General features: G+C 36.2%; 1 protein-coding gene across 1 annotated transcript in view; it reads right to left on the reverse strand.

Annotated features, from left to right (window-relative positions):
- LOC123253732 (KAT8 regulatory NSL complex subunit 1-like) overlaps positions 1-27,102 on the reverse strand; it is a 168,263-nt gene that overhangs the window by 42,958 nt on the left and 98,203 nt on the right. The window contains exons 5-6 of the mRNA XM_044682913.1: positions 4,341-4,533; positions 3,272-3,437 (exon numbers count right to left, since the gene is read on the reverse strand). Coding sequence (XP_044538848.1) covers positions 3,272-3,437; positions 4,341-4,533 — 359 coding nt within the window. The remainder of the gene's footprint in view (positions 1-3,271; positions 3,438-4,340; positions 4,534-27,102) is intronic.

Raw genomic sequence — 27,102 nt, forward strand, 5'->3', positions numbered from 1 at the left:
TAGTCAAAATCAGAAGGGAAACAACAAATTGGGAAAAAATCTTTATAACGAAAAACTCTGACAGGGGTCTAATTACTCAAATATACAAGGAGTTAAAGCAATTGTATAAAAAATCAAGCCATTCCCCAATTGATAAATGGGCAAGAGACATGAATAGGCAATTTTCAGGTAAAGAAATCAAAAGTATCAATAAGTACATGAGAAAGTATTCCAAACCTCTAATGATTAGAGAAATGCAAATCAAAACAACTCTGAGGTATCACCTCACACCTAGCAGATTGGCTAAAATGAAAGAAGGGGAGAGTAATGAATGCTGGAGGGGATGTGGCAAAATTGGGACATTAATGCATTGCTGGTGGAGCTGTGAACTGATCCAGCCATTCTGGCTGGCAATTTGGAACCATGCTCAAAGGGCTATAAAAGAATGCTTGCCCTTTGATCCAGCCATACCATTGCTGGGTTTGTACCCCAAAGAGATCATAGATAAACTGACTTGTATGAAAATATTCATAGCTGCACTCTTTGTGGTGGCAAAAAACTGGAAAGCAAGGGTATGCCCTTCAATTGGGGAATGGCTGAACAAATTGTGGTATATGCTGGTGATGGAATACTATTGTGATCAAAGGAATAATAAACTGGAGGAATTCCAGGTGAACTGCAAAGAACTCCAGGAATTGATGCAGAGCGAAAGGAGCAGAGCCAGAAGAACATTGTACACAGAGACTGATATACTGTGGTAAAATTGAATGTAATGGACCTCTGTACCAGCAGCAATACAATGACCCAGGACAATTCTGAGGGATTTATGGTAAAGATGCTACCCACATTCAGAGGAAGGACTGCAGGAGAGGAAACATATAAGAAAAACAACTGCTTGAACGCATGGGTCGGGGTGGACATGATTGAGGGTGTGGCCTGGAAACTACCACACCAATGCAACTACCAACAATTTGGAAATTGGTCTTGATCAAGGACACATGACAAAACTAGTGGAAATGCGCATCAGCCATGGGTGGGTGGGTGAAGGGGATAGGAGGAGCATGAATCAGGTAACCATGTTAAAAATGTATATTAATAAATGTTAAAAAAAATATAAAAAAAATAAAAATAAAATAAAAAAATCCTTATTATGTTTCCCAAATTACTTGTTTAATTTTTACCTAAGTTCTTGTTTTTTAAAAATATTATCGGTATCTCTTCCACATTATGGAGAAGTTAGGGGTGCTGCTCCCCCATAATCTGGAAAATACAAATAAAATTTTTTGGGCCTCCCTTCATACCAGAGAAGAAATCTAAATTTTTTCTTTTTATTTTATAGGATGTTTACAGTACTCTACTGTAAAATTTGTTCATAGTCTATATGTAGATCAACGTCAACATTTCTAGCCTTTGCTTGTTTTTTTTTTTTTTTTTTTAAACCCTTACCTTCTATTGGCTCCAAGGCAGAAGAGTGGTAAAGGCTAGGCAATGGGGGTTAAGTGACTTGCCCAGGGTCACACAGCTGGGAAGTGTCTGAGGCCAGATTTAAACTTAGGACCTCCCGTCTCTAAGCCTGGCTTTCAATCCACTAAGCTACCTAGCCGCCCCCATTTCTAGCCTTTGTGTGTCACCTGTGGCTTCCACAAAATTCCCCCCAAAATTCCCATTTACTTTCTTACGTCTTATCCACAATATAGTGAAACCTTTGTGGGAAAGCCATGATGTGGAAGGGTAAAGTGTATTTAATTTTCCCTTGTATATTCTTTCCTTAAGTTATATTTCTTCTAGTTATATGACCTTTTTCTAGTGATACATTCTTTTTTTTTTTTTTTTAAACCTTTACACCTTCTGTCTCAGAATCAATACTGGATATTGGCTCTAAGGCAGAACAGGGGTAAAGGCTAGGCAATGGGGGTTAAGTGACTTGCCCAGGGTCACACAGCTAGTTAGTGTCTAAGGCTAAATTTGAACCCAGGACCTCCCATCTCAGGGTCTGACTCTCAATCCACTAGGCCACCCAGCTACCCCACTCCCTAAATGATTCATTCTTCAAATTCCTAACTTCTTTTTAAATAATGATTCTCAGACTAAATGTACATTAAAAATAATAAAAGATTTTTTCACTTCTTTTCTACTATCTTAAGCATCTTTTATACGTCTTTCAATTTACTTTTTAGATTACTTTTATATGCCTGGTCAATCTATATTTCAAAGACTTTGTCCAGTTTTGGATTTCTCATCAGAAAAGAATCATATTTTGCTTTGATTATAAATATAAAATGCTCATAATTTCTGGAGAAATAATCTTGTAGTTTAGGACAATTTGCCTTGATTTTCAATATTGTGAATTCCAGACTTCTTTTAGTTTTCTTTGCACGTATGAACTGGTAGCTGCTTATTTGCAATTTGTTTTCTCCTGGTAGCTGGAAAGACTATGTTTTATTTTAAGACTAGGAACTTGACAACTACATTCCTAAGGGCATTAAGCTCAAGGTCATTACTGTTATTGTCTTGTGAATACTATTAATTTGCACTCTGGACTCTATTTTTAATATTTCAAAGCAATTTTCTTTTATGATTTCTAGAATATGGTAAACTCTTTACTTGTGTTTTTCAAGAAGACAAATAATTCTCTTCCTCATTAAGATCAACCTGCTTTTGTTTATAGAGACTTAAAATTCATTTTTTTTTTTCCATTTCTCCTCTGTTGCTTGTTGTTTCATTTCAACTTTAGGGCGTTTTTTTTTTAAATTGTTTTTCCCATTTAATATGATTCTTAGAGTCTATTTTATTGAGTTTTTTCCATTTTTAAAATTTTAATAGTTTTTATATTCATCTTTAGAAATTATTGAAAGAATTGCTAATTTTTAAATATCTGTTCTAAATACATTTTATTCTGTCTCTTAATCACTGGAGGTTCTTGATATATTCATTTTTTTGTAGTATAAGGGTAGCAGTTATACCAGTCAAATTTTTTTTTCTTTTTGGAGGTTTCACCTCACTTTAAAATTTAACCCCATTGTATTCCTTTTTGCTTTCTTATTTCTTTACTTTTTTGTTCTTTTCTTAAAAAAAGTTTTTTTTCTTCTCCCTCTTTTTATGTTCTTTCATTTTTGCATTTGTCTTTGTTTTCAGGTAGTTCAGGAAAAACTAAGTTTTGACATCACTCCTGAAAGTTATCATCTTGCTGGAATTCTCTCAGACTCTTTATATAAACAGGAAAGGATCCTAAAGGGAAAAAAAAGGAGAAAATGCCTTTTTCCAGTTTCAAAGTTAGAAGGAATCTACTCACCATGAGGAAGTGAGAGAATAGGATGGAAGCCGGAATCCAACACTGCAATTCGTTCCTTTAATGTCATAGTATTGACATCTATAGGCTTCACAGATGTCTTACATTCACATAAGATACAAGTATGAGGCCATTCACAGCTGCACTTCACGGTAAGGGGTTTCTGTGGCTGAAAAAGGAGAAATAATACACTAGGTAAAAAGTTAACCAGTCAATATTTTGGCTTAGAAATTCTGAAGAGAACCTTATTGTGTGACTTTTGAAGGGATCTGGGCTTGAGGGAAGAAGCAATTTATACATTGTTCAGTAATTTTCTCTGCTAAGAACAAACTACTTACATGTTGAAATGAAGAGACAAGATGAGAATGCTATGTTTCTATTAGGACTAAAGAAAATTAATGAAAGGTACATAGCAACATTATAAGGACCTGTAACAAAACTATTTCTCCCTTAATAAGCCAGGAAAGAGATATAAAGTTTTAAATAATAATTCCTAATCAATATTTTTCTCTAGTTTTGAATTAAGAATTCTCCCTTTGTGGTTAAAAGCATGAGATATTATTAAGGATTTTAGAAATAAGTCTAATAAGCTAATAAGCTTTCTAAAATGAGATTTTACTATGCTTTTCTTTAAATAATCAAAATGTGTATTCAATTCAGTAAACATTTATTAAGCACCTTTCATGTTCCAGACATTGGCTAAGGACTGTATAGTTGTTAAAATTCTGTCATTGTTAATACTGTCACCGCCAGAATGTCATTTAAAATACTATTTTAAGATAAAAAATTCCACCCTGAAAGCTCTAATAGACTCTCACAACTATTAAAGCATTTTAGAAAGTCCTGCTTTTGATCTCAAAAAGATTGTCAGGAGGTATACCGAGATATACTCACAATTATAGATTCTTGGTTCCCCTCAACTTATAGCACATAGATGCCACTGATATATTAGAGGCAATTAGGTGGGGCCAGGGTATAGAGTGCTAGGCCTGGAGTGAAATGCTATCCCCAAATCCATGCATCATCAACTGTTACAGTCAGATAGCTAATGTGATACAGGACTTGCATTTACCTTTCTACTGAGGTATGAGACTGCATTGGTCCGGAGCAGCTTACGCTTCCTGTATCTGCACAGAGGGCGGATTCGGGCAGCAATACAACTGCTGTCATAGGGTGAGAGGGAGGTGGCTGGAGAATCCATTCGCTTCCGTTTACTGAGTGTCTCTTCAGTATGAGAGTTGCTATCCAAGGAATTTGATCGAGAACTGCAAATCAAAGAGGAATAAATCAGATGTTTCTTCTCAAGCCTTCTGAAAATGAAGACACTGGTTAATAGGAACCTGCTAGAATCAGGGTTCTAGAAAACTGCCTCTGATTCTTGAGTTTTTCTGTTTGTAATATTCTTGCCTCTGTCAACTTCTCCCATTTTGAAGCCTTTCAAGGAAAGATTTAGCACAAAGAAATGGCAAAATAGTCTAAAAGTAGGTCTTTTTTAATGAATGGCATACCTGATATTTGTTAAGAGACAAAAAAATAGCTGAATCTGAAAAGTACAAATTTATACTAAATAGGATTAAAAGTGAAAACATGCCCAACTCCTCCAGTTTAAGAGATGACCTTGAAATAAATTTATTTTGAAAACTTTTTTGGTTAACAAAAACTATTATACAGAATTTTTTCCAGCATCCACCCATACCCACACACTCCTGCCCAAACTGCTTGAGAATGCTCTCAGTAAGAGCATTCATTTAATAACCTGAAGAATTAGGAGACCCTTTTAGGGATGCTACAGAATTGAAGACAATGTTTCTAATATTATATAAAAAGGAAAAATTATAAGAATGTCATTTCTCCTTTGATTGCAACACTGTGGGAGACCAGCTCCCACAGGACCAGGGGTCCCTCGGAGGATGACAGCGTTGGTGAGAAGAAATGAGAGACAGAGTTTCAGACATGCATCACAGAGACTGCTCTGATCAGGCTTGGGCTGTCTTTATTTTTATATACTTTAATGGTTGGCATGGAATTTCATTTTCAACATACATCTTTTCTTGGAGATAATGAGTCCATACATTAACTGTTACTAAATTACAAAATAGTTTGATTGACATTCTATAATTATTCTATTTTCTTTCATAAAAAAAAAGATGCAAATCTTTACAGGAAATGTTCTCACCACGAAGGTAGCTGGTAATTGGGCCAGAAATTATTTTTCCACCCATCCGTGAGGTACAGGACATGCGTTTTGGCTAAGAATAATGGTTCTTTACAATAACTAATTAAGCTAAGGATAGTTATTTTTTTGCTCTATTCAATTACATAATTAATCAAGTTATTTGCTACACTTAACCAGATACACAATCAGATTTCAAAAGATACAATTAACCCAAGTTTTATTCCAATAAGAGCCTATCATTTTCCAATGTTTTTCAAAGGTATATTTGATGTGTTCTCTAGTTTATGGGGTTAATAAAACAGTCCAGTGTAATGGGACGTGTCAGCCTTAACTTGGAAGGTAACTTTTCATCCATTGTCTTCCCTATTTTAGCATTCTGGCTCAGGGAGGAGTGGAGGCTTGGAAACAGTCCTGGCCTGTTATTATGCAAGCTCCTGTACATGGAAGTGAAAAATCCAAGTACAGTTTTGTTGGGGTTTTAGAATATTTAGCATTAACTCACTATCTGTTGGATTGCTAAGAAGTAACTTTTAGGGGAATTTCTGTATCATTATATGTAAGAGTGAGATTTTCTTGGAAGTCTATAGTGACCCTAGGTAGTCTTCAGCTATTCTTCTGTATTTCCCTGGGGTTGAGTAATGTTATTGATCATTATAATTCCAATAATAGAGTGTATTAGTAAGAGAGAGGTCACACAGGGGAATCTGAGTGGGTACTTCCATCCTCCCTGAGAACTGCAGTCCTCAGATTCCCACCTGCAACCATATCATACAGGGTCGGGGGTTTGATGGCTTCTGGCACAACACAGACTAAATTAGTTAATTTTTGTTGAACATTTCACTACTTAGTACTTAAACAGGAGCATTAGGCAAATAGAATGCTGCCTGTCAATAGCTATTTGTCTTCTAAGCTAGATAAAGACTATTTTTATTAGGTGCAAGAGGGAGTTTAGGAGTCTTGAGAAGCCTCAGGTAATTCCTGGTATCAAGGACACTGAGAAGACTCCGTTAGTTAGTTATATGGGTAAGTCTATTCCTTCACAGGTAATTAGGTTCCTCTACAGAATATCTGAGTCAGTCTTCCACTGATTCTACCAGACTACTCTCTACTTCTTGAGTGAGACAGAAGAAAGAGGGATGTGAGGTGGGGTAAGAAAGCCAATCTTTTATTCCTGGTGATGGTTCAAAGTCCCTGGAGCCACTTGCACTGAGAAAAGACATTTTATAAGTCTAAAAACAAACCTATATAATTAATCAAACCTAATTGAGAGGGAGGAGAGAGAGAGAGAGACAGAGAGAAAGACAGAGAGAGAGAGAGAGAGAGAGAGAGAGAGAGAGAGAGAGAGAGAGAGAGAGAGAGATAGTGAGTGTTACTACAGCCTGGTCCGAAGGCCCAAACCAGGCAGGGCTTCAGAGGTCCCAGCCAAGGTGGGCACAGAGGTTAATTAAACAAGCCTTCTAGCACAAGGCCTCCTCTAAGACAAGAGGCCTCTTCGGAGAGGCTAGTGTCTCCAGAAACGCCAAGGAAAAGGGAATCAGCCTTAACTTACCCATGTGTCATTTGAAAGGGAAGCAGTATGAGGTCTCAACCCGAGCTTCTCCAAGGCCAAGTTCAAAGGGAAAAATTCCCTTCACAGGAACTTACCATCATATTTAAAAGATAGTTCTTTTCTTCACTTCTTGCTTCCAACCCCAGTACTACGTGGACAAATGGCAGCCTCAGCCTTGTTTTGGACTGCTGAGGGGTCAGTTGTTTTTGATTTGTCACTATCACATGTGGGTCACAGACCTCCCCCCTTGCTACTTGATTCTAAGTTGGGTGGGGTGACATATTCCTGGGGGCTAAAGTCTAAAGAATGAATAGGGGTGAGCTAATTTCATTTTCACAACAAGACATATTTAATGAATAGGTATATAGACTGCTCTGATTAAAGAAGGGTTTGGTTTGTGTAAGGAAGGAATGAGAGATCCAGGTACATAGAAAACATGGAGTGAGATGGTTAAAGGCCTTGAAATACAAATGGATTTCCAAATATTTTCTTCCTTTCTTTCAGAATTAGTCCCATGGTTCAAGTTCCATAAAGTATATAATTTGAAAACGGATATCCTGAGGAATTTTTTTTAAAAGAGAAGTTAATTAGAAGAGTAGAGAGATCTGAATCTATTTATTCTAGCAGTGGTTTAAATACACTGTAGCCTTGTGATATGATGTCTGAAGGCAGAACTGCTTCTACTCCCCCCCCCCAATAAACCTACGTACTATGAAAGGATATTTAAAGAATTTAAAATGCTTTCTGTATAAGAAATAACTAGAACCAACACTATTGCTCAAAGTATGGCATACCTTCCAGAAGGAAAAAAATCTTCAGTCACTGTACCAGAACAGGTAGAAACATTTCCTGATGTCTTAAAAACTAGTTCCTAGGTGGGGAAGGTCAAAAGGCAATAGTACTGTAAGCCATACCTCATGCTAGTCTTGTATTTGTTATAATATAGTCCTATGGCATGTCCTTTGGGGACCGAGAAATAGGATTCAGAATTCACTCCCAACTTGAAGAACTTCTATGAGGGGAAACCAACTACCTCATGAAACAGCCCATTCTACTTCTGGACAACTTTAATTGTTAAGAACACTTTTCTTATCAGAAAACTAAATCTCAATCTTTATAGTTTTCATATATTGCTTCAGATTTCTCCCTTGTGGGGCCAAAGAGAAGGTTTATCCCCTTTCCACAATGAAAATACTTGTCAATTCTTTCAGAAAGTTATCATGAACTGCCTGAGCCTTCCTTTTTCTAGGATGAACATTTCCATTTTCTTCAATGAACAATCATGTGGCAAAGACTTAAGGTTCTTCAGTATTTTGGTACATTCTTTTTATCAAGAGCATCCCTAATCTGTAATGCCCAAATATGAATACAATATTTTATTTTAAAAATATTTTTCCATGTTTACATAATTCATTTTCTTTCCCTCCCCACTTCCCCTTCCCCTCTTGGATCCCATACACACTTCCACTGGATTATACAAATGTTATCACATACCTATTTCCATATTATTCATTTTTGCAATAGAGCAATCTTTTAAAACCAAACCCCACAAACATTTTTCATATAAATAAATAAGTCATTTGTTTTTCTCCTGTGATTCTATTCCCACAGTTCTATGTGTATAGCATTCTTTCTCATAGATCCCTAGGGGTTGTCTTATAGTAGCAAAGTCCATTACACTGGATTGTTACACAATGCTTCATTTTCTGTGTTTAATGTTCTCTTGGTTCTGCTCATTTCACTCTGCATAAGTTTTTGGAGGTTCTTGCAGTTCATATAGAAATTCTCCAGTTCATCATTCTTTACAGCACAGTAGTATTCCATCAACATCAGATACCACGATTTGTTCAGTCATTCTCCAATTTAGGGAATACCAACTCATTTTCCATTTTTTTGCCACCACAAAAAGGGCGGCTATGAATATTTTTGTAGAAACATTTTTATTTCTTTAGGGTACAAATCTAGTAGTGGTATTGCTAGGTCAAAGGACATGTATTCTTTTAAAAGCCCTTTGAGCATATTTCTAAATTGCCTTCCAGAATGGTTGGATCAATTCATAGCTCCACCAGCATCTGAAAACAATACTTTAGATGTGGCTAGACCCTCATCACTTTATTAATGGAAGCTAGGCCTCTCTTAAAGTAACTTGGAATCCAATCAGCTTTCTGGCTACTATATCATACTTTTAACTTTGAATACTTTTGCATTCTATTAAAGCCCCCAGATCTTTTCCAAGGAAATTGCTGCCAAATCATACCCAGTCAACTTAACATTCTCTTGTCTCTATTTCTCCTTTTACTCATACTTTAACCCTCTGCAATCTGGCTTCCAATTTCATCAGTCACGAAACTACTCTCTCCAAAGTTACTAAAAATCTTTTAAAGTTGCCTCTCCACCTATCTGCTAAATTTTACACAGCTGAACATACTTTCCTCCTGCACACTTTCTCCTCTTTGGGTTTTCATGACAGTGCTCTTTTCTGGTTTTCATCTTACCTGGTGGACTATTCCTTTTAAAAGAAGTATAGTAATAAATATTGCTGAAAACCTTTTTTTTTATATTGAAGTGTGAGGATTTGTTCTTATTTTAGAGCATTTTTAAAAAATAAGATCACTGAGGGCACTTACAACTCAAAAGAAAAACCCATATATAATCTGAAACAAATGGAGGACATTTATGCCAAGTCTATTCCATTGATCCTCCCTTCTGTCTCTTAGCCATTACCTTACTATTTTGATGACCATGGTTTTATAGTACAATTTAAGATCTGGTACAGCTAGGCCCCCATCCTTCACTTTTTTTTCATTATTTCCCTTGATAGTCTTGATTTTTTGTCTTCCAAATGAACTTTGTTATATTTTTTTCCTAATTTAATAAAAAAGTTTCTTGGTAGTTTGATAGGTATGGCACTGAATAAGTAAATTAATTTGGGTAGGATTGTTTTTCTTATTATGTTAGTTCATCCTACCCATGAGCAATTAATGTTTTTCCAATTTAGATCTAGCTTTTATTGTGTGGAAAGTGTTTTGTAGTTGTGTTCATATAATTCCTGTGTTTGTCTTGGCAAATAGATTCCTAAATATTTTATGTTATCTAGGGTGATTTTAAATGGAATTTCTCTTTCTAACTCTTGCTGGTGAGTTGTCTTGGAAATATATAAAAATGCTGATGATTTATGTGGACTTATTTTGTATTGCTAAACTTGTTGATTATTTCCACTAGCTTTTTTAGTTGACTCTCTAGGATTCTTTAAGTAGACCATTATATCATCTGCAAAAAGTAAGAGGTTAGTCTTAAAAAGTAAGAGGTTAGTCTTCTCATTGCCTATTTTAATACCTTCAATTTCTTTTTCTTCTCAAATTGCTATTGCTAGGGTTTCTCATACAATGTTAAATAATAGAGGTGATAAAGGGCATCATTGCTTCACTCCTTATCTCTTTGGGAAGGCTTCTAATTTATCTCCATAGCAGAAGATTTTAAATATATACTGTTTATTATTTTTAGGAAAGGCTCTTCTATTCATATACTTTCTAGTGTTTTCAATATGAATGAGTATCATATTTTTCAAAGGCTTTTTCTGCATTTATTGAGATAATCATGTAATTTCTGTTGGTTTTGTTGTTGATATGATTGATTATGTGGAGGTTTTCCTAATATTAAACAACCCTTGCATTTCCAGTATAAATCCCACCTGATCAAAGTGAATAATCCTTGTGATCACTTGCTTGAGTCTTTCTGCTAGTATTCTATTTAAGATTTTTGCATCTATGTTCATTAAGGAGATTGGTCTGTAGTTTTCTTTCTCTGAATTCACTGACAAAAACTGCTGGGAAAACTGGAAAATAGTATGGGAGAGATTAGGTCTAGATCAACATCTCACACCCTATACCATGATTAATTCAGAATGGGTAAATGACTTAAATGTAAAGAAGGAAACTATAAGTAAATTAGGTGAACAAAGAATAGTATACCTGTCAGATCTATTGGAAAGAAAAGAAGTTAAGACCAAGCTAGAAATAAATAATATCACAAAATGTAAAATGAATAATTTTGATTATATTAAATTAAAAAGGTTTTGTACAAACAAAATCAAATGAACACAAAATTAGAAGGGAAGCAACAAATGGGGGGGGATCTTTATAACAAAAAACCTATAACGAAGGTCTAATTTCTCAAATATATAAGAACTAAATAAATTGTACAAAAAAAATTAAGCCATTCCCCAAATGATAAATGGACAAGGGGCATGAATAGGCAGTTTTCAGATAAAGACATCAAAAGTATTAATAAGCTCATGAGAAAGTGTTCTAAATTCCTCATGATTAGAGAAATGCAAATCAAAACAACTCTCAGGTGTCACCTGACACCTAGCAGACTGGCTAATATGACAGCAAAGGAAAGCAATAAATGTTGGAGAGGATGTGGCAAAATTGGGACACTAATACACTGCTGGTGGAGTTGTGAATTGATCCAACCATTCTGGAAGGCAATTTGGAATTATGGCCAAAGGGTTTTCAATGACTGTCTGCCCTTTGACCCAGCCATACCACTGCTGGGTCTGTACCCCAAAGAGATAATAGGAAAAAATGTGTATACAAAAATATTTATAGCTGCACTCTTTGTGGTAGCAAACACTTGGAAAATGAGGGGATGCCCTTTGATTGGAGAATGGCTGAACAAATTGTGATTTATCTGTTAGTGATGGAATACTATTGTGCTGAAAGGAATAATGAACTGGAGGAATTCCATGTGAACTGGAATAAATTCCAGGAACTGATGCAGAATGAAAGAAGCAGAACCAGGAGAACATTATGCACAGAGGCTGATACCCTATGGCACAATCTAACATAATGGACTTCTCTGCTAGCAGCAATGCAATGATACAGGACAATTCTGAGGGACTTATGAGAAAGAACATTATCCACATCCAGAGAAAGAATTGTGGGAACATTTCCTTGATCACATGGTTCAATGGAGATATGATTGGGGATATATGCTCTAAATGATCACTCTACTGCAAATATTAACAATATGGAAATAGGTCTTGATCAATGATACATGTAAAACCCAGTTGAATTGCCTATTGGCTATGGAAGAGGGGATGGAGAAAGGTAGGGAAAGAATACAAATCAGTAACCCTGGGGAAATATTCTAAATTCATTAATTAAATTTAAAAAACAGTGATTTGCTACCATTTCTTTCATAAAAGAGAACCAAGGTCAGAACCAACTCTCTCTAAATGAACAGGATATAACTGTTCTATGATGTTCCCCTTTTCATTATGGTTCACAGGAAATTTTTTCTTGTGAGACATATCAAATGGGGGTTTGTAATTCTCTTAATGCAGAAATTTTTTTTGGAAAAAGCTGTGAATTATTTGAGTAATTAAATCTATTAACAGATTTACTGAACATAGGAAGTATAAGGCATGGTCAGTACTGTACAGAAACAGAATTATAGAGGTCCCAAAATATAATAGAAAAAAATAAAGAACTAGAACAAGACCTCACCTCTGGGTCTTAGTTTCCAAATCTGTAAAATGGACATGACAACTACCCAAATCCAGTTCACCAAGGAAACGGGAAGTGGGTGGGACAACCAGTTTAAGTAGCTCTGAGATATGAAAGCGATTGCTGATCAAGAGAATAATGCAGATTATTGATCTATTCTAGAGCATCAGTTCTCCAAGTGTGGTCCAGAGATTCCCTGTGAGTCTTCAAGATCCTTTCAAGGTGTCCATGATTACAAAATTTCTTTCATGATAATGATGTAATTTATCTATTAAAATAGTCTTCCCTTTCCCAACTTTGAAAGGTCAGATTTTCTTCATATCCTTCAACCAAAATAACAAGGCAACAGATTAAATTGAGAAGTAGAAAATCTAGCTGACTTCTATTAACCTTAGGCATTTAATGAAATTTTAAAGTATGTAAAACAATGTCACTTTTCTGAGTAACCTTTTTATAAAAAAGTTATTTTCCATAAAAAGCAATTCAAGTTGATAATCGATAGATTTATTATTAATTTAAATGAATTAATACATATTTTTAAATTATCCATTCTAATTTCTAATACAGTAAATTTTGATCCAAACTACATTAACAAAAGCTCTTTGGGATCGTCAATAATTTTTAAGAGTGTAAAGGTCTCCTGAGACGAAAAAGCTTAAAATCAGCTGATCCAGAGTTTAAAGGGACATTAGAAGCTTCCATTACCTAGGATAATGGAAATGGCAAAAACTCTTCTGTGTACCCAGAGGGGCAGCACTGTCTACATTCAATGTTTCCTTTTTTCCTCAACAGTTAAAACTGGGCTTATGACCTTGAAAATTCAAATCATATCCAATTCTTGAATTAAGCTGATTTCTGAAGCTAATCTGGAAAGTGATGGTAGAAGGGATGTGCCAATTTGACTCCCCTGAGACTTAAGGTCTTAGCAACATTATTAAATTATTTGAAGAATCTTAAAAGTCTCAACTGTTCCATTGTGACATCTATAAGCCGAGTGATAAAAGGAGACAATTTTAAAATCAAAACATACTTTAATCCCCAGTATCTAGAACATAGTATGTGCTTGGCAAATGCTTAAATACCAAAGAAAAGTAGCCTAAAGAGATTTCACTACCAGATGTTTCTAGTGGCATAGATGGTGGGTGTGTGTACTATGAAAACATCAAGATTAGTGGCCAGGCTGGCCTACATTGCTGAAAAATCTAGTGAACTCTGGATTCCAAAGTTTGAAGGCCAGTGGCTAAATCACTGTACCAGCAATACTATTCATTGAGTTATTCATTAGTATAACACACAGTGGACAGTATTGGACTTGAAACTAAAGTGCTTAAGTTTCATTCCTTCCACTCTCATTTATCCCAAATCAGTTTCCTTATCAATAAAATGGCAAAAACAATGAATCCATGTAGTCCTCCTTGTGATCCCTTGTGCCTGTTACTGTGGGTAAGACACTTGACTTCTTGGTGTTCAAGAAAGCTTGCTAAGACCTTTGAGTGGTAAGGAAGTTGCCAATCTGCAATTGAAAGTTGCATTTTTCTCACTAGCTAGTTCTTTTAAGTTGATGAAATGAAAGGTCTGGATCAAAAAAATCAATCAAAACCCTCATAAGATTGTTGTAAAAGTTAAATAAGATAAAAGTATTAAGAGCCTTTTACAAATCCATATGCATGATTAAATGAATTAAACCACTAAGAAAACTTATTTACAAGCTCCTGGCACCCTCTGGAACCACTTACAATTCCCTAGTAGCTGCCTTACCTCCATGTAGGCACCTTCATACCCTGAATCCTTTTATCTAACTATCTCAGCTACCTGTCACCTTTGGATAACTCTAACTCCAGGCTGGATTCCTATGGAACTAATTTCTCAATGACTGACATACTCCCAACTCTGTTGTTTTCTCCTAACCCAGTGATTCTGAATATTTAGCTATCACTTTTAAAACCCAACTCCTTTATTTCTATCCCTCTCAATCCAAATCCACCAGTGTCTCACTCTAAAAGTGAGACATTCTTTTCTCTCTCCCTCCATCTTGCACTTGCTAAGACCAGGCTCCTTCCTGATGATGCAGTATCTCTGGCTACTCTTTCTAGCACTAGTTGTACTTTCAATTATACTCCACCCCAACCCTCCTGGCAATTCACTGGAAGTAGTGGGAGAGTTAGATATTCCTTGAATTCCATTCCAGGCTCTTCCTCTAACACCATTATCCAATAAAATCTTTTCCTTGAGATTCATTCAGTCCATATTTATTACCCAATCAAGATTCTGGTGGTGATTATATACCAACTCTAGGACATTCAACTTCCTTCCTCAAATGAATTTAGTGTCTGGCTCACAGTCTTTCACTGTTTTCCAACTCCTGCCTTCTCACTTAGGGATTTTAACATATGTTAATATTCTTTAAAAATAATTTCCCAATTCCTCAATTTATTAATTTCCCACGAACTATTCCTTCAGTCCATTTCAGTTAGTCATAATGTTGCTCTTCCCATGACCCACAAATGAACAGTTCCATGTTCATTAAATCTGAAAATTCCTTTATCTGATTATAATCTGTTTTCATGGCACTTCTCTCTGTGAACCCTATTATTCATTCTCATTTTCAGTCCTTCTACCTCTCATTTCTTTCCCAGGCCATCAACCCTAATCTGGCTATAATTTCCTCTCTTCTCCATCCTGATTCCCTAGTGAACCAGTTCAACTCTATACTGTCCTCTCGAGAAACTTGTCTCCTTATTCTATTGCTGATCTTGCTGTACTGAGCCTCAGTCTTGGATTACTCTGTTGTATGTTTCTCCTCATGCTGCCGAATAAAACTGGGGGTGGGGGTTGGATGGGAAACAGACACAAAATCATGCTGACTGGGATCACAACAAATTTATTTTCTATAATCCCCAGCTGGTACCTCATTGAGGCAAGACAATTTTTTTACAGCTTACTTTACTCCTCATTTTGACACGAATGAAAAATAATTAAACAATAATAACAAACTCTCACTAGAATGGCTTTTCCAAGCCTTTTCTTCCCTTCTGGAATTGCCTATGAATCTCTCTACCTCCACCCTCTCAGGTGAGAACCTTGCCTTATTATTTCACTGAAAAAATTGAAACCACTTGAGTTCCCTCCTCTCATCTCACATTACTCAGATACTTTCCACCACTATTTCTTTCCTTCACCCATATCTAACAAGAAGCAGCCTGTCTCCTTGCCAAGGCGGCCCTCTATATTATAGCACAAGTGTTCCCATTCAACCCTGTTTTCTCCTGCAGATTATCTGTTCTATCTCACATTCTTCTCACTAAAATTCAATCTCTCCCTGCCCACTGGCTGTTTCCTTACTGCCTAGAAACACATCCATGTCCACCCCTTTCCTCCCAAAACTCTTTAATTTGATCTATCCCTCTCTGCTAGCTACTGTCCAGAATCTCCTTTCCTTTTTGTGGCTTAAACTCCTTGAGAAAACCATTTATAACTGCTCCCTACACTTCCTTCCCCCTCTCCCCTTAGTTCTCTACATTTTGGCTTCCAACCTCATCATTTAAATCAAACTGTTCTTTCCAAAGTTACCAATGATCTTAATGGCCAAATCCAAGTTTTTCAATCCCAATATTTCTTAATTTTCTGCAGTCTTTGATACTCTCCAATATCCACATCTCCCTGGTATTCTCTTCTCTCTAGGTTTTTATGAAATTGCTCTATCCTGCTCTTTGTCTGACACTCTTTCTGAGTATCTTTTGCTGTATTATTATCTAGGATACACACATCTGCCATGGGTATTGCTCTCTTCTGGGCTGTCTTATCTTCTTTTTTCATACTATTTTGCTCAATGATCCCATCAGTTCCCGTGGATTCAATTATCACCTTCATGGTGTGATGCTTTCCAGTTCTTATCTAGTCCTCACCTCTTTCCTGACCCGTTATCTTGCATGTTCACCTGCCAATTAGACATCTTACATTGGATAACTTATTGACTTTCAGCTTCATGTACTATTTTTCAGCAACTACAGTGAACCATATTAAACCATACAACCAAACTTAAATATATCTCAACTGGTAACATCTTGTGACAAGTGAGAAATGGGCAGGCAAGAAAGAAACAGGATATTCTGAAAGTGACTTTAATAGTGGTCCATTATTACCTGAGTTATTTTGAGGTGAAGTATATACCAACCTCATGTGATTATAACAAAGATAAAAACAAACATGAAGTATGGCACAAAAACCCAAACTTATAAGCAGTCAAAAGATATCAAAGTCCATGTACTAAAATAAAACTTATGTCCTTTAGGCCTTTTGTTTTTCCTAACCTATTTACTTAAAAAACAGAATTTTAACAAACACCATAATCTGATTTCTCAGTTCAAAACAAATTAAAAATTTCCAATTAGTCTAGCTAGCTCTTTTGACTTCTCTACCTCCTCCTTCCATCCTTTAGAACTGAATGATCATTCTCTGCCTTTGAAACCATATCTACCGTCACAGATAGTTATTAATTCGACACTTAATATCCACCCACATTTAGATCTTCATGTTTTACCTCTCCCTGAACTTTTTTTAAAACCCATACTTAGGGTCAGCTGGGTAGCTCAGTGGAGTAAGAGTCAGGCCTAGAGACGGGAGGTCCTAGGTTCAAACCCGGCCTCAGCCACTTCCCAGCTGTGTGACCCTGGGCAAGTCACTTGACCCCCCCATTGCCCACCCTTACCACTCTTCCACCTATGAGACAATACACCGAAGTACAAGGGTTTAAAAAAAACCCCATACTTTGTCTTAGAATAGATACTAAGTATTTTTTCCAAGGCCCAATTGCAATAAGGACTAGGTAATTGAGGATAAATGACTTACCCAAAGTCATGCAGCTACTGTCTGCAGCCACATTTGATCCCATCTCTAGGCCTGGATCTCTATTCACTGAGCCCCTTAGTTGCCCTGCCCCATCTCCTAACTCATAAAGCCACATTCCCAGCTGCTCATGCCTGTCCTATCTCAAACTCAAAATGTAGAAAACTAAACTCATTCCTTTAGTACAAATTAAATCAAAACATGCCGTTTTTGTAATATCTTATCTTAGGGAGTCGTTTTTACTTCTTCCTTTCCCATATCTGATAATTCACACATAGATTTAGTAATAAAAGGGACCTTGGAGGTTACCTAGTCCAAACACCTTATTTTATAAGAGGAAACTATGTTCCAGGAAGTTTAAGTGAAATGGCCCAAATTATACAGATGGTATCAAAGGTGAAATGTGAATCCAGTTTCTCTGACTCTAAGGCCAATGGTCTTTCTATCACACCATGGTGCCCATTTCATGTTCATTCTTTGAAACATCCCATGCCAATGGTCTTTCCACCTCTATCCAAATTGTTATATATTCTTTCTTTGAAGAATTACTTATATGCATTCCTTCCTTTTAATTCATACTACCACCTTTTTATACAGGTCCTTATAACTTCTTCCTTGTATTCTTTTCAGCTTTCAAGTCATCTGGTAAATTGTAATAATACTTAATTATGTGAAGAACCTGTGATTTCATTGGCAATCAAAACTTTTAAAGATCTCAATCCACCTAAATTTTAGGATATAAGATCTAGGGAGGTTTTTGAGGGACAAAGAGCTAGAGTGGCTTATCTAGTCACAAAACTAGTAAAAAGGCAGAGGCAAAATCTGAATTGAGGTCTTATTGATTCTAAATACTGTATACTATCCACACTACACTAAGCTGCTAATAATCAAAACACTAATAACTAAAGCACTCATGGTTATGCCAAGAATTTAATATATATTCTCTTGGTAATTCTCCTAAGAAGTCTATCCAAGGGTGTGTTTTTCCTATTACACTAATTTAATCTTACTAAGATTGTAGTCACATACCTGTTTTGAAATCTTCCATTTTTCTCCATTACCCATAGGACAAAGTTTAAATCCTTCAGCCTAGTATTCAGGTCCATCCAAAAAAGGTTTCTACCTAGTTTGGTTGCTTTATTTCCAACAATTTCCAAACTTTCTGCTTTATTCAAACTGTCTTACTCCTTTAAAGCTATCCTACAGTATTATACTTTGTTTTGTCGTTTCACTTTTACTTTCTCCCTCTGTTCTGTCTTAAATAAATCATCCAAGAGCCAACTCAAATCTTATATCCTTTGTGAAAACTGAACATTCTAGCTTGAAGTATTCTCCTTGAAGTCTTTCAAGTAATTACTTCCTTTACAACTCCTTTAGTAACCAATCATGTTAAATCTTTTCTTGTCTTGGATGACTATGAAATCTTTCGTTCTTTTTTCATTGCTTTTAGTGTTTTTCTTAATTTTTGCCTCAACTCTTGTTCTTCCTTGCACTATATAAACAGTGAGGACCATGACTCATACTCTTTGTAACCAACAAGGTATTTGGCAAATAAATTAATTAGTAAATATCCATTATTAGTGGTTACCCTGGAAAAAATTATTGTGGCTTCCAAAGGATGTGCCAAAAACGTGGCTCTCCCAGATTCACTTAAAACATCCTACTTTTCCCCCCATGATAAATCTGACTTCATTTTAACTTGTAATAATTGTTATAAAGCATCAGAATCCAAAACAAAATGACTTCTTAAAATGCAAGAGGTTGCAAATCTTTATTTTGCAGTGTCATCTCACCTCATTCTCCAGTGTTTCTCCTCCCCACAATCTGAGACTTCCATATTCCTGGGCCCTGCCCACCCCTAGCTCATTTGCTGTCTCTTCTTCCTGGCTTGGCATGGAGGTCTCAACATTAGCTCTGTCCACAGGAGGAACAAAGCCATCTCTGCTATTGCAAATTGTGGGGTAGTAAAGAAGAGGGTAAGAGGGTTGAGAGAAGAGGAGGAGGAGGCAGAAAAATCTTCAGCCCTGGATAATGGGTCTAGAAACAAGTGGCAAAGAACCCTGCTGTTGATGATCACTCTTCTCTTTTCAGTGAAATTTTGTGATACTGTTATCTTCTGGTTTTCCTTCTACCTAACTGGCCATTCCTTTCATAATCTCCTTTCCTGGTTCAATCCCTATCTCACTTGCTAACTGTGGGCATACCCCAAAGCTCTATCCTGAGTCCCCTATTATTATTAAATACAGTTACTATTTATAACTCTCTTACATGGTTCTCATGAAGTTCTATGGGTTTAACTACAATTTCTATACAGATAACTTATCTATCCAACCTCTCTAATCTCTTTCCTGAGGACCAGACCTCCATCACCAACTGCCGGTTAGACATTTCCAACTCAATGTCATGTCCACAAGTGAACTCATTAACTTTCTCCCAAACCCGCCTCTATTTTTTCACTTCTATTCAATAGGTATGCCACCTTAGCATGATCTCTGACTCCTCATTCTCTTTCAGGCTCAACATCAATTCAGGTACTAAATCTTGTCATATCTTGCTCCACAAGACCTTCTGTCCTGGGTCCATTTCTTTCTAACCAGTAAGCTACCATTATGACTTAGGCCCATTTACGTGAACCTATGGCATACATGCCAGAGGGGGCTGCTCCCTTCCCCTTTTCCACAGGAATCCGAGAACATTTCACACATTATCCACCATTCTGCCCAGCATCTCAATGGGAGCATTTCCTCCTTCCTGTCTAGGGTAAGGTGGAGGGCTCATATGTGGGGTAAGGGTTGCAGTTTGGGAACTTTTTCTCTAAGGTCTCTAAAGTTTCGCCATGACTGGTTTAGGCCCTCATCATCTTGCTCCTAGACTAAAACAAAACAAAACAAAAACCCTTGCCTTCCACTTTGGAATCAATATTATATATTAATTCCAAAGCAGAAGAGTGGTTAAGTGATAGGCAATGGGATGCCCAGGGTCACACAGCTAGAAGAGTTTGAGGCCAAATTTGAACCCAAGATCTCCCATCTCTAAGTCTGGTTCTTAGTCCACTAAGCCATCTAGGTGCTCCCACAATACACTTTTTTTTTTTTTAATTTTAAACCCTAACTCCTGTGTATTGACTTATAGGTGGAAGATTGGTAAGGGTAGGCAATGGGGGTCAAGTGACTTGCCCAGGGTCACACAGCTGGGAAGTGTCCGAGGCCGGATTTGAACCTAGGACCTCCTGTCTCTAGGCCTGGCTCTCAATCCACTGCGCTACCCAGCTGCCCCCCCCCCCAATACACTCTTAACTGGTTATCTTGCTTCATGCTTCTCTCTAATTCAATCTGTTTTCCACAGACTAATTTTCCTAAAGTGAAGGTCTTATTGTTCTCCTTTTCAAAAAATTCCAGTGGCTCCTATTACCTCCACTATAAAAAAGAAATTCTTCTGTTTAGATTTAAAGCCTCATGCAACATGGCCCCAATCTACCTTTACAATCTCTTTACATATTAAGTTTCTACACACTCTCCACAGTCCAGTAAAATTGGCATTATTACTGTACGTCTTATGTGGTATTCACTCCCTGTCTATGTTGCCATATACCATGTTTCCTTCTCACCTTTGCTTAAGCCTCCTTCCAATTTAGCTCAGTCATTTTTTATACTGGACCTTTCTTGTATGTCCAGGCTGCTACTTAATTTCCAACAAAACTGGCTTTTGTCTGTTTTGCATATGCTTATATAGGTGCTTATGAAAGTACATTTTTATCTTTCCTGATAGAATAGATGTTCCTTGAGGGCAGAGATTGCTTTACTCTTGTCATTTTGTACTCAATACCTAGCACAGTGTTGGGAATACATTACGTGGCGAACATATGCCATGTATGCTGGAGGGGGCTTCTCCCCTCCCCTTCTCTAAGCATGCTTATGGACATTTCTCACTTGACCTACCACTCTGCCCAGGAGTCCAATGGAAGTGCTTCCTCCCTTCTGTGTCTGGGGTAAGGCAGGGGGGGCTCACATGCAGCATGAGGGTTGTAGTTTAGGCACTTGGTTTCTAAAAGGTTCACCATCACTGCATTAGGTACTTAATAAAAGTGTGCTAACTGAACTAAAATGTTAAGTATGTCCTAATTCCTTAGAGCAAAAAAAAAAAAAAAAAATACTGTGCTGTAAAAGCAAAAAAGAGTATTTAGAACCACAAAAAAAGAGCAGATAATGTAGATGAGGTAAGATATACAAAAATATAATTCAAGTGGTATTTTCATTTGGAGAAGAAAAAAAAATCACTGAAGGTGTTCATTGTTGGAAGACAAGAAGACCAGAAGTCAAATCCAGCTTCATACACTTAGTAATTTTGTGTCCCTGGACAAATCATTTTCCTTCCATCTGCCTCGTTTTCTTCAACTGTAAACAGGGATAATAATAGTACTTACTTCCTAGGATTGTTAAGAACAAATGAAATAATATTTGTAAAATGCTTAGCACAATGCCTGCAAAACACTTTGAGATATCTCTCTCTCTCTCTCTCTCTCTCTCTCTCTCTCTCTCTCTCTCTCTCTCTCTCTCATATCAGGTCATTTAAATTTCAATTTCTATGATCCTAAAGAACTGAAACATATAAAATGTTATATAAATGCAAAGCATGATTTGTCTTAGACAGGAAAAGACAAAATTACATGTTTCAAATGAGAGTTTTTGAGCTAGAAGGGTCCTTAGAGCTCATTTCATCTCATTTTATAAAGGAGGAAGAAACTGAAGTTCTGGGACATTAAGTAACTTGATCAATGTCAGTGGCCAAGATGAATTTGAGCCTTTGTGATGAGGCCAGGATAGAACTAAGTCACTGAGCACAGCACTCTCAGGATAATAATCCTGATCCTTAGTATCCTAAGAAATCCTTGCCTTTCTATATCTTTAATTGAAGATTGTAATTGTAATTGCTATTTCCTTAGGAAAAGGCATGTAAAAGGACTGCCCTACAGTTTACCTTATCATATCTTTGATTGTGGGGTGGGGGGAGGGAGAAAGGGCCTTTTCTCTGGCATACTGAATATTTGTTGTCTCTTTCCAATTAGAATGCAAGGTCCCTGAAGGCAAGACAATTTTATTTTCACATTTATATTCTCAGCTTTTTGCTAAATGCTTGGCATACAATAAATAAATAATAAATGTTCTTGCATTCAGACTTCAAATCCAGCCTCTTTGCACCACTTGGTAATATAAGAAATATGCTTGGTAAGAAAGAGAACTGCTAAAAAAGGAAAGCTAATTAATAAATACTCATTATGTGCTCATTTAATTTTCCTCACCAATCCTAGACTTGAGTCTAACAGGGCCACCAAATAAAGGCCATCTCTTTGAGGGCAGAATAAATCTAGTATGGAAAGTGGAAGAGACAGGATTCATTTATAACAATTATCATGATACTTTAGTAAATGCCTTCAGGATTAAATTTATATGTCTACTATTTCATGCTTTTGCACAAGTTTTTATTAGGGCCACCTCAGTCTATCTATCATCCTTAAGTAAAACATTAAAGAAAAGAAAAAGAGAAAAAAAGAAAAAAGAAAAAACTGGGCCTCCCTCATGTAAAAACTTTTTCTCTACTCTAATAGGATTTGGGCTTTGTCAATCACAAGAAAAGCACATGGGTTATAAGGTGAATTATAGGTGCAATTCCTGGAGGAAAAAATCTAAGTATATCCAAGTAGTTTTGAATGTAATTAGAATAAAATATTTAAAGCTAAAAATTGCATTCCAGATCAACAAAATATCAAGCTTAAATATAGCTATGATGAGCATTCCAGTATTGAAACTCCCCCCACCAAACTTGAAGGCACATACAAAATGTTTGAGTAATAAAATGATATACATAAACCACCTGAAATACTTCTTTCCAGCTAGTTCTGCAATCCTTTTCCTTTAGTTAAATAGGTTTTTGATTCAAGTGGTTACAGTGCTTGTGATACATGACCAAAAAAAAAAAAAAGGAATTATAAATAATTTAGTAACAATTGAGCACCTCATCTACAAGTCAAAAGTGTTTTTCTTAGAAGAAAATACATTTTAACCTTATCAAAAAGACCAGTAAATTTATGATGTAATTTTAGAAAACATTTCGCTTTAGGAAACATTCTTTGTAATGTTATTTTATACAAGAAAATCTTTCTTCCTCTAGCTACACCATAGGTGAATATGCTAAAAAGGAATTTAGATAAAAGAGGGACAAAAAGATTCAGGCAATTATAAGTGAAGATAAGGCTTCAGATTTTATGTAGTGACAGGGACATTAACATAAGGGAAAAAAAACTCGAGTGTACAGTTATGAAGTGAAAAAAAAAAGCATTTTAATAAAAGGCTCTGGGAAGATATGCCAGAAAAAACACCTTGCTATGAAGCAACAATGATATAAAATTTCTTTTAGGAATATAAGTCAGGGTAACTGAGGGTCAGGCCTGGAGTGGGGATGACTTAGGTTCAAATAGCTTTGTGATCTTGAGTAAGTCACTTAACTCCCAATGACTAGCCCTTGCCAACTCTTCTTAGATTTGATATTAAGACAGAAAATAAGGGTTTTTGGGGGGGAGGGGAAGAAGAAATATAGCCCCACGGTATTATGAAGAAACACTGGGAAGAATAAAAATATAATAAAGCATACAGTTGGGGGAAATTTTCATTTAAAGCCAGAAACCAGAAAAGGGGACACTAAGAACAGAGAAATATTAAAGAACAAAAAGCACTTGCATGATCTGACAATTTTAAGAGATAAAGTTCAATTACATATATCATTAATACACTTACTATTTATCTCTTCATAAGTAATCTCCTAATCCTTTGAATTATTTTTTATTTTCCATACATCTGAAAAATATCAAATGTTTATTTGATGACCTACTATTTTCAAGGTAGTATTTCTGGGAGAAAGTCTTCAGGCACAGTACTACCACTTCAAGTAACATGGTAGGGGAGAGGTTCATAAGAAATCTTTATTAAAATGTTTTATTAGAAATTTAACATTAATTATCAAACAAAAAAGGAAATTTGTTCAGTAATTATTTTCACTTAAATTAATAATAAAACATATCACATTCATTCCAAGTTTTTTCCATTAGAATTCTTTGTCCATTTTCATTTTTCCTCATATGATAGTGTATACTCTATTCTTTGGGTCATCTTAGTTTCCACTTTGTTTCAAAACTTGAAATTGTTTTAATACCCATTCTTTTCTAGATGAATTAAAGTTTTAGTGATGATGTGTATTTATTTTGTTTCATCCAGGAGAATGTAAGCATGGATTGTTTCATTTTTGTCCTAGAATCCAAAGTACCTATCACAATGATGCATACATAGTACATGATTAATACTCAATTCATTTATTGTTTTTCTTAAAAAATAATTTAACATGAAGTGCATTAGAATGTGAAAATGTTATTATTATATGGCGTTGGTGGCAGACCTATGGCATACATGCCAAAAAAAAAACCAGAGCTCTGTCTGTAGTTGCCCACCAGAATTCCTTATTAGAAAGCCAGAGCAACTTGGGGTGGAGCTGTTCCCCTCCCCCTCTCCATGTACCTGAGGACATTCCTCACTTGATCTACCCCTCTGCCCAGAAGCCCAATGGGAGCACTTCCTCCCTCCCCTCCTATCCCTGTCTAGGGTAAGGTGGGGGCTGGCTCACATGCTATGTGAGGGTGCAATGCAGATGGCAGCCTTGAGTCCATGGGGAAGGTGATCCGAGGTAGGTTTGAGGGAAGCATAGCTCACTGCATGGCACATAGCTGGAGGGGAGCAGAGTGCTGGGTCCAATCTCCTTTTCCTCTCCATGAGTGCCTCTCATCACTCTTCCCTCTTCCCAGCAGTTCAATGGGAACACTTCCTCCCCTCCCCTGTCTGGGGTAAAAAGGAGGGCCAGGAGGGTGAAGTGGGGCACGACACTCGGTCTCTGGCAGGGGGTGTTAGAGGGGGACAGAGGGGTAAGGCATGGAGTGTAGCACTCCATCTTTAAAAGGTTTGCCATCACTGATATATGGGATTTTATTTTGGTTCAAGATAAACCCAGGATAAGAGCTAATGAGTCTCGAGTATTAATTTTCTGCATTTATAATGGGTCCTAGGAATAGTACAGAATGAAATTCACACAAAATATCAATGCAAATTTAGCCAAAGATAAGCTTGTTTTTATTATATCTATAAAACCAAAGCAACTAAAAAAGCAGCAAAAATTATGAGTTATACTACTTCTTCCTTCATTTGCACAACACCCCTGTTGCTCCAAATGGATGACTTTAGTTCCTAAAAAATGAATGACACTTCTGCTGAAATGGGACAGAAGAATCATTCTGAAATTTGTGGAGTTTTTAAATACAAGATCTGGAAGAGATCTTAGGTTTAGTTGAATACCATTTTATAGATCAGCAGTTAAAGTGTGCTCTAGGGACTTTGGGGATACAACAAAATCAAATTATTTTCATTATAATACTAAGATTAATCTAACAGTCAATATCAAAGATATCAATAATTAAAACCCTTTAAAATAAAACTTCTTGGGGGGTGGTATCCTCAATAATTTTTAAGAGTAAAAAGGAGTTCCAAGACCAAAAGTTTGATGGTTCAGTATAAAAAATAGAATTTATAGGTCCTCTCCTTTTTAAAAACAAAAGTCACAAGATAACCCTCTTATTCTCCTCAATACCCAAGGGGTGGCATGGCAGAAGAGATAAGAGTGCTAGATGGGAAGTTAAGAAGACTTGGATTTCACTTCATACAGCATTACTAATATTTAGGTCCCTCAGAGAACTTTTTAGGATTTGGCCATAGCCATGTTTGAAAACTGGGGAGTTAGTTATCTATACTAAAGAAATCTCAGCTGCCTCACATAGTTATATATAATCTTCAGCCAAGCCTTCGCTATTATACTTAATCTAATTCCTAGATCCTTAAATTCAGAGGAATATGGAGAAATAGTAAAAAAAATGTTTTTTTGTTATTATTAAACAAAGTAACAATGTTTTTCTGTTTAAGGTCACAAATGTTAAGTATGAATATATGCTTCAATTACAAACAGATATGTAATTCAGTATTCACTGGTTTATTTTAAATAAACCACGCTTGGTCTTTACTTAATTGTAGATGTCATAACCTGGAACTGGTTTCATAATGGAGAAAATTTGAATAAGGTAGGAGCTCAATCATCAACCCTAAAGTTTGCATGGAAGCATCACGGAAAGTTGAAATTATTAGTTTAGCCTTCTAGATCAACTATCTTACTCTGTCATCCTTAATACATCATCAAAGAAGGGTGGCACAACATTGATTTTAAATGTTAAAAAAAAAAAGAAAAGAACATTATACAACTGATTCATTGATTCAAACACATACACGCATGCATACACACAGATCTTTGCCACAAAGCATAATAGAAATGGATCCAAGTCAGGACAACCTGGGATCAAATCCTCACTGAACACATGACTCTGGATGAAAACAGTCAGTCAAACTCTGAATATTCCAAGTAAATGTTTTTATTGTAAATTGCATAGGAGTTACCAATAAATATTGGCAGAGTGAGTCTGCACTAGAAAGTACCTACAAGAAGAAAATCATAGCTTCAGCTGCTTCTGTCTGGCCCTGTCTCCCTGCCCGAGAGCATAATGAAGAAATGCTAAGCTCTGGAAAAGATACAAAAAACAAACAAGACATGATTCCTATCAGCAAAGAATAGAAGCATCAGATAATCTAAAATGGAAAGAAATTTAAAGTCT

This window comes from Gracilinanus agilis, chromosome 1, assembly GCF_016433145.1.
Source record: "Gracilinanus agilis isolate LMUSP501 chromosome 1, AgileGrace, whole genome shotgun sequence".
NCBI lineage: Eukaryota > Metazoa > Chordata > Mammalia > Didelphimorphia > Didelphidae > Gracilinanus > Gracilinanus agilis.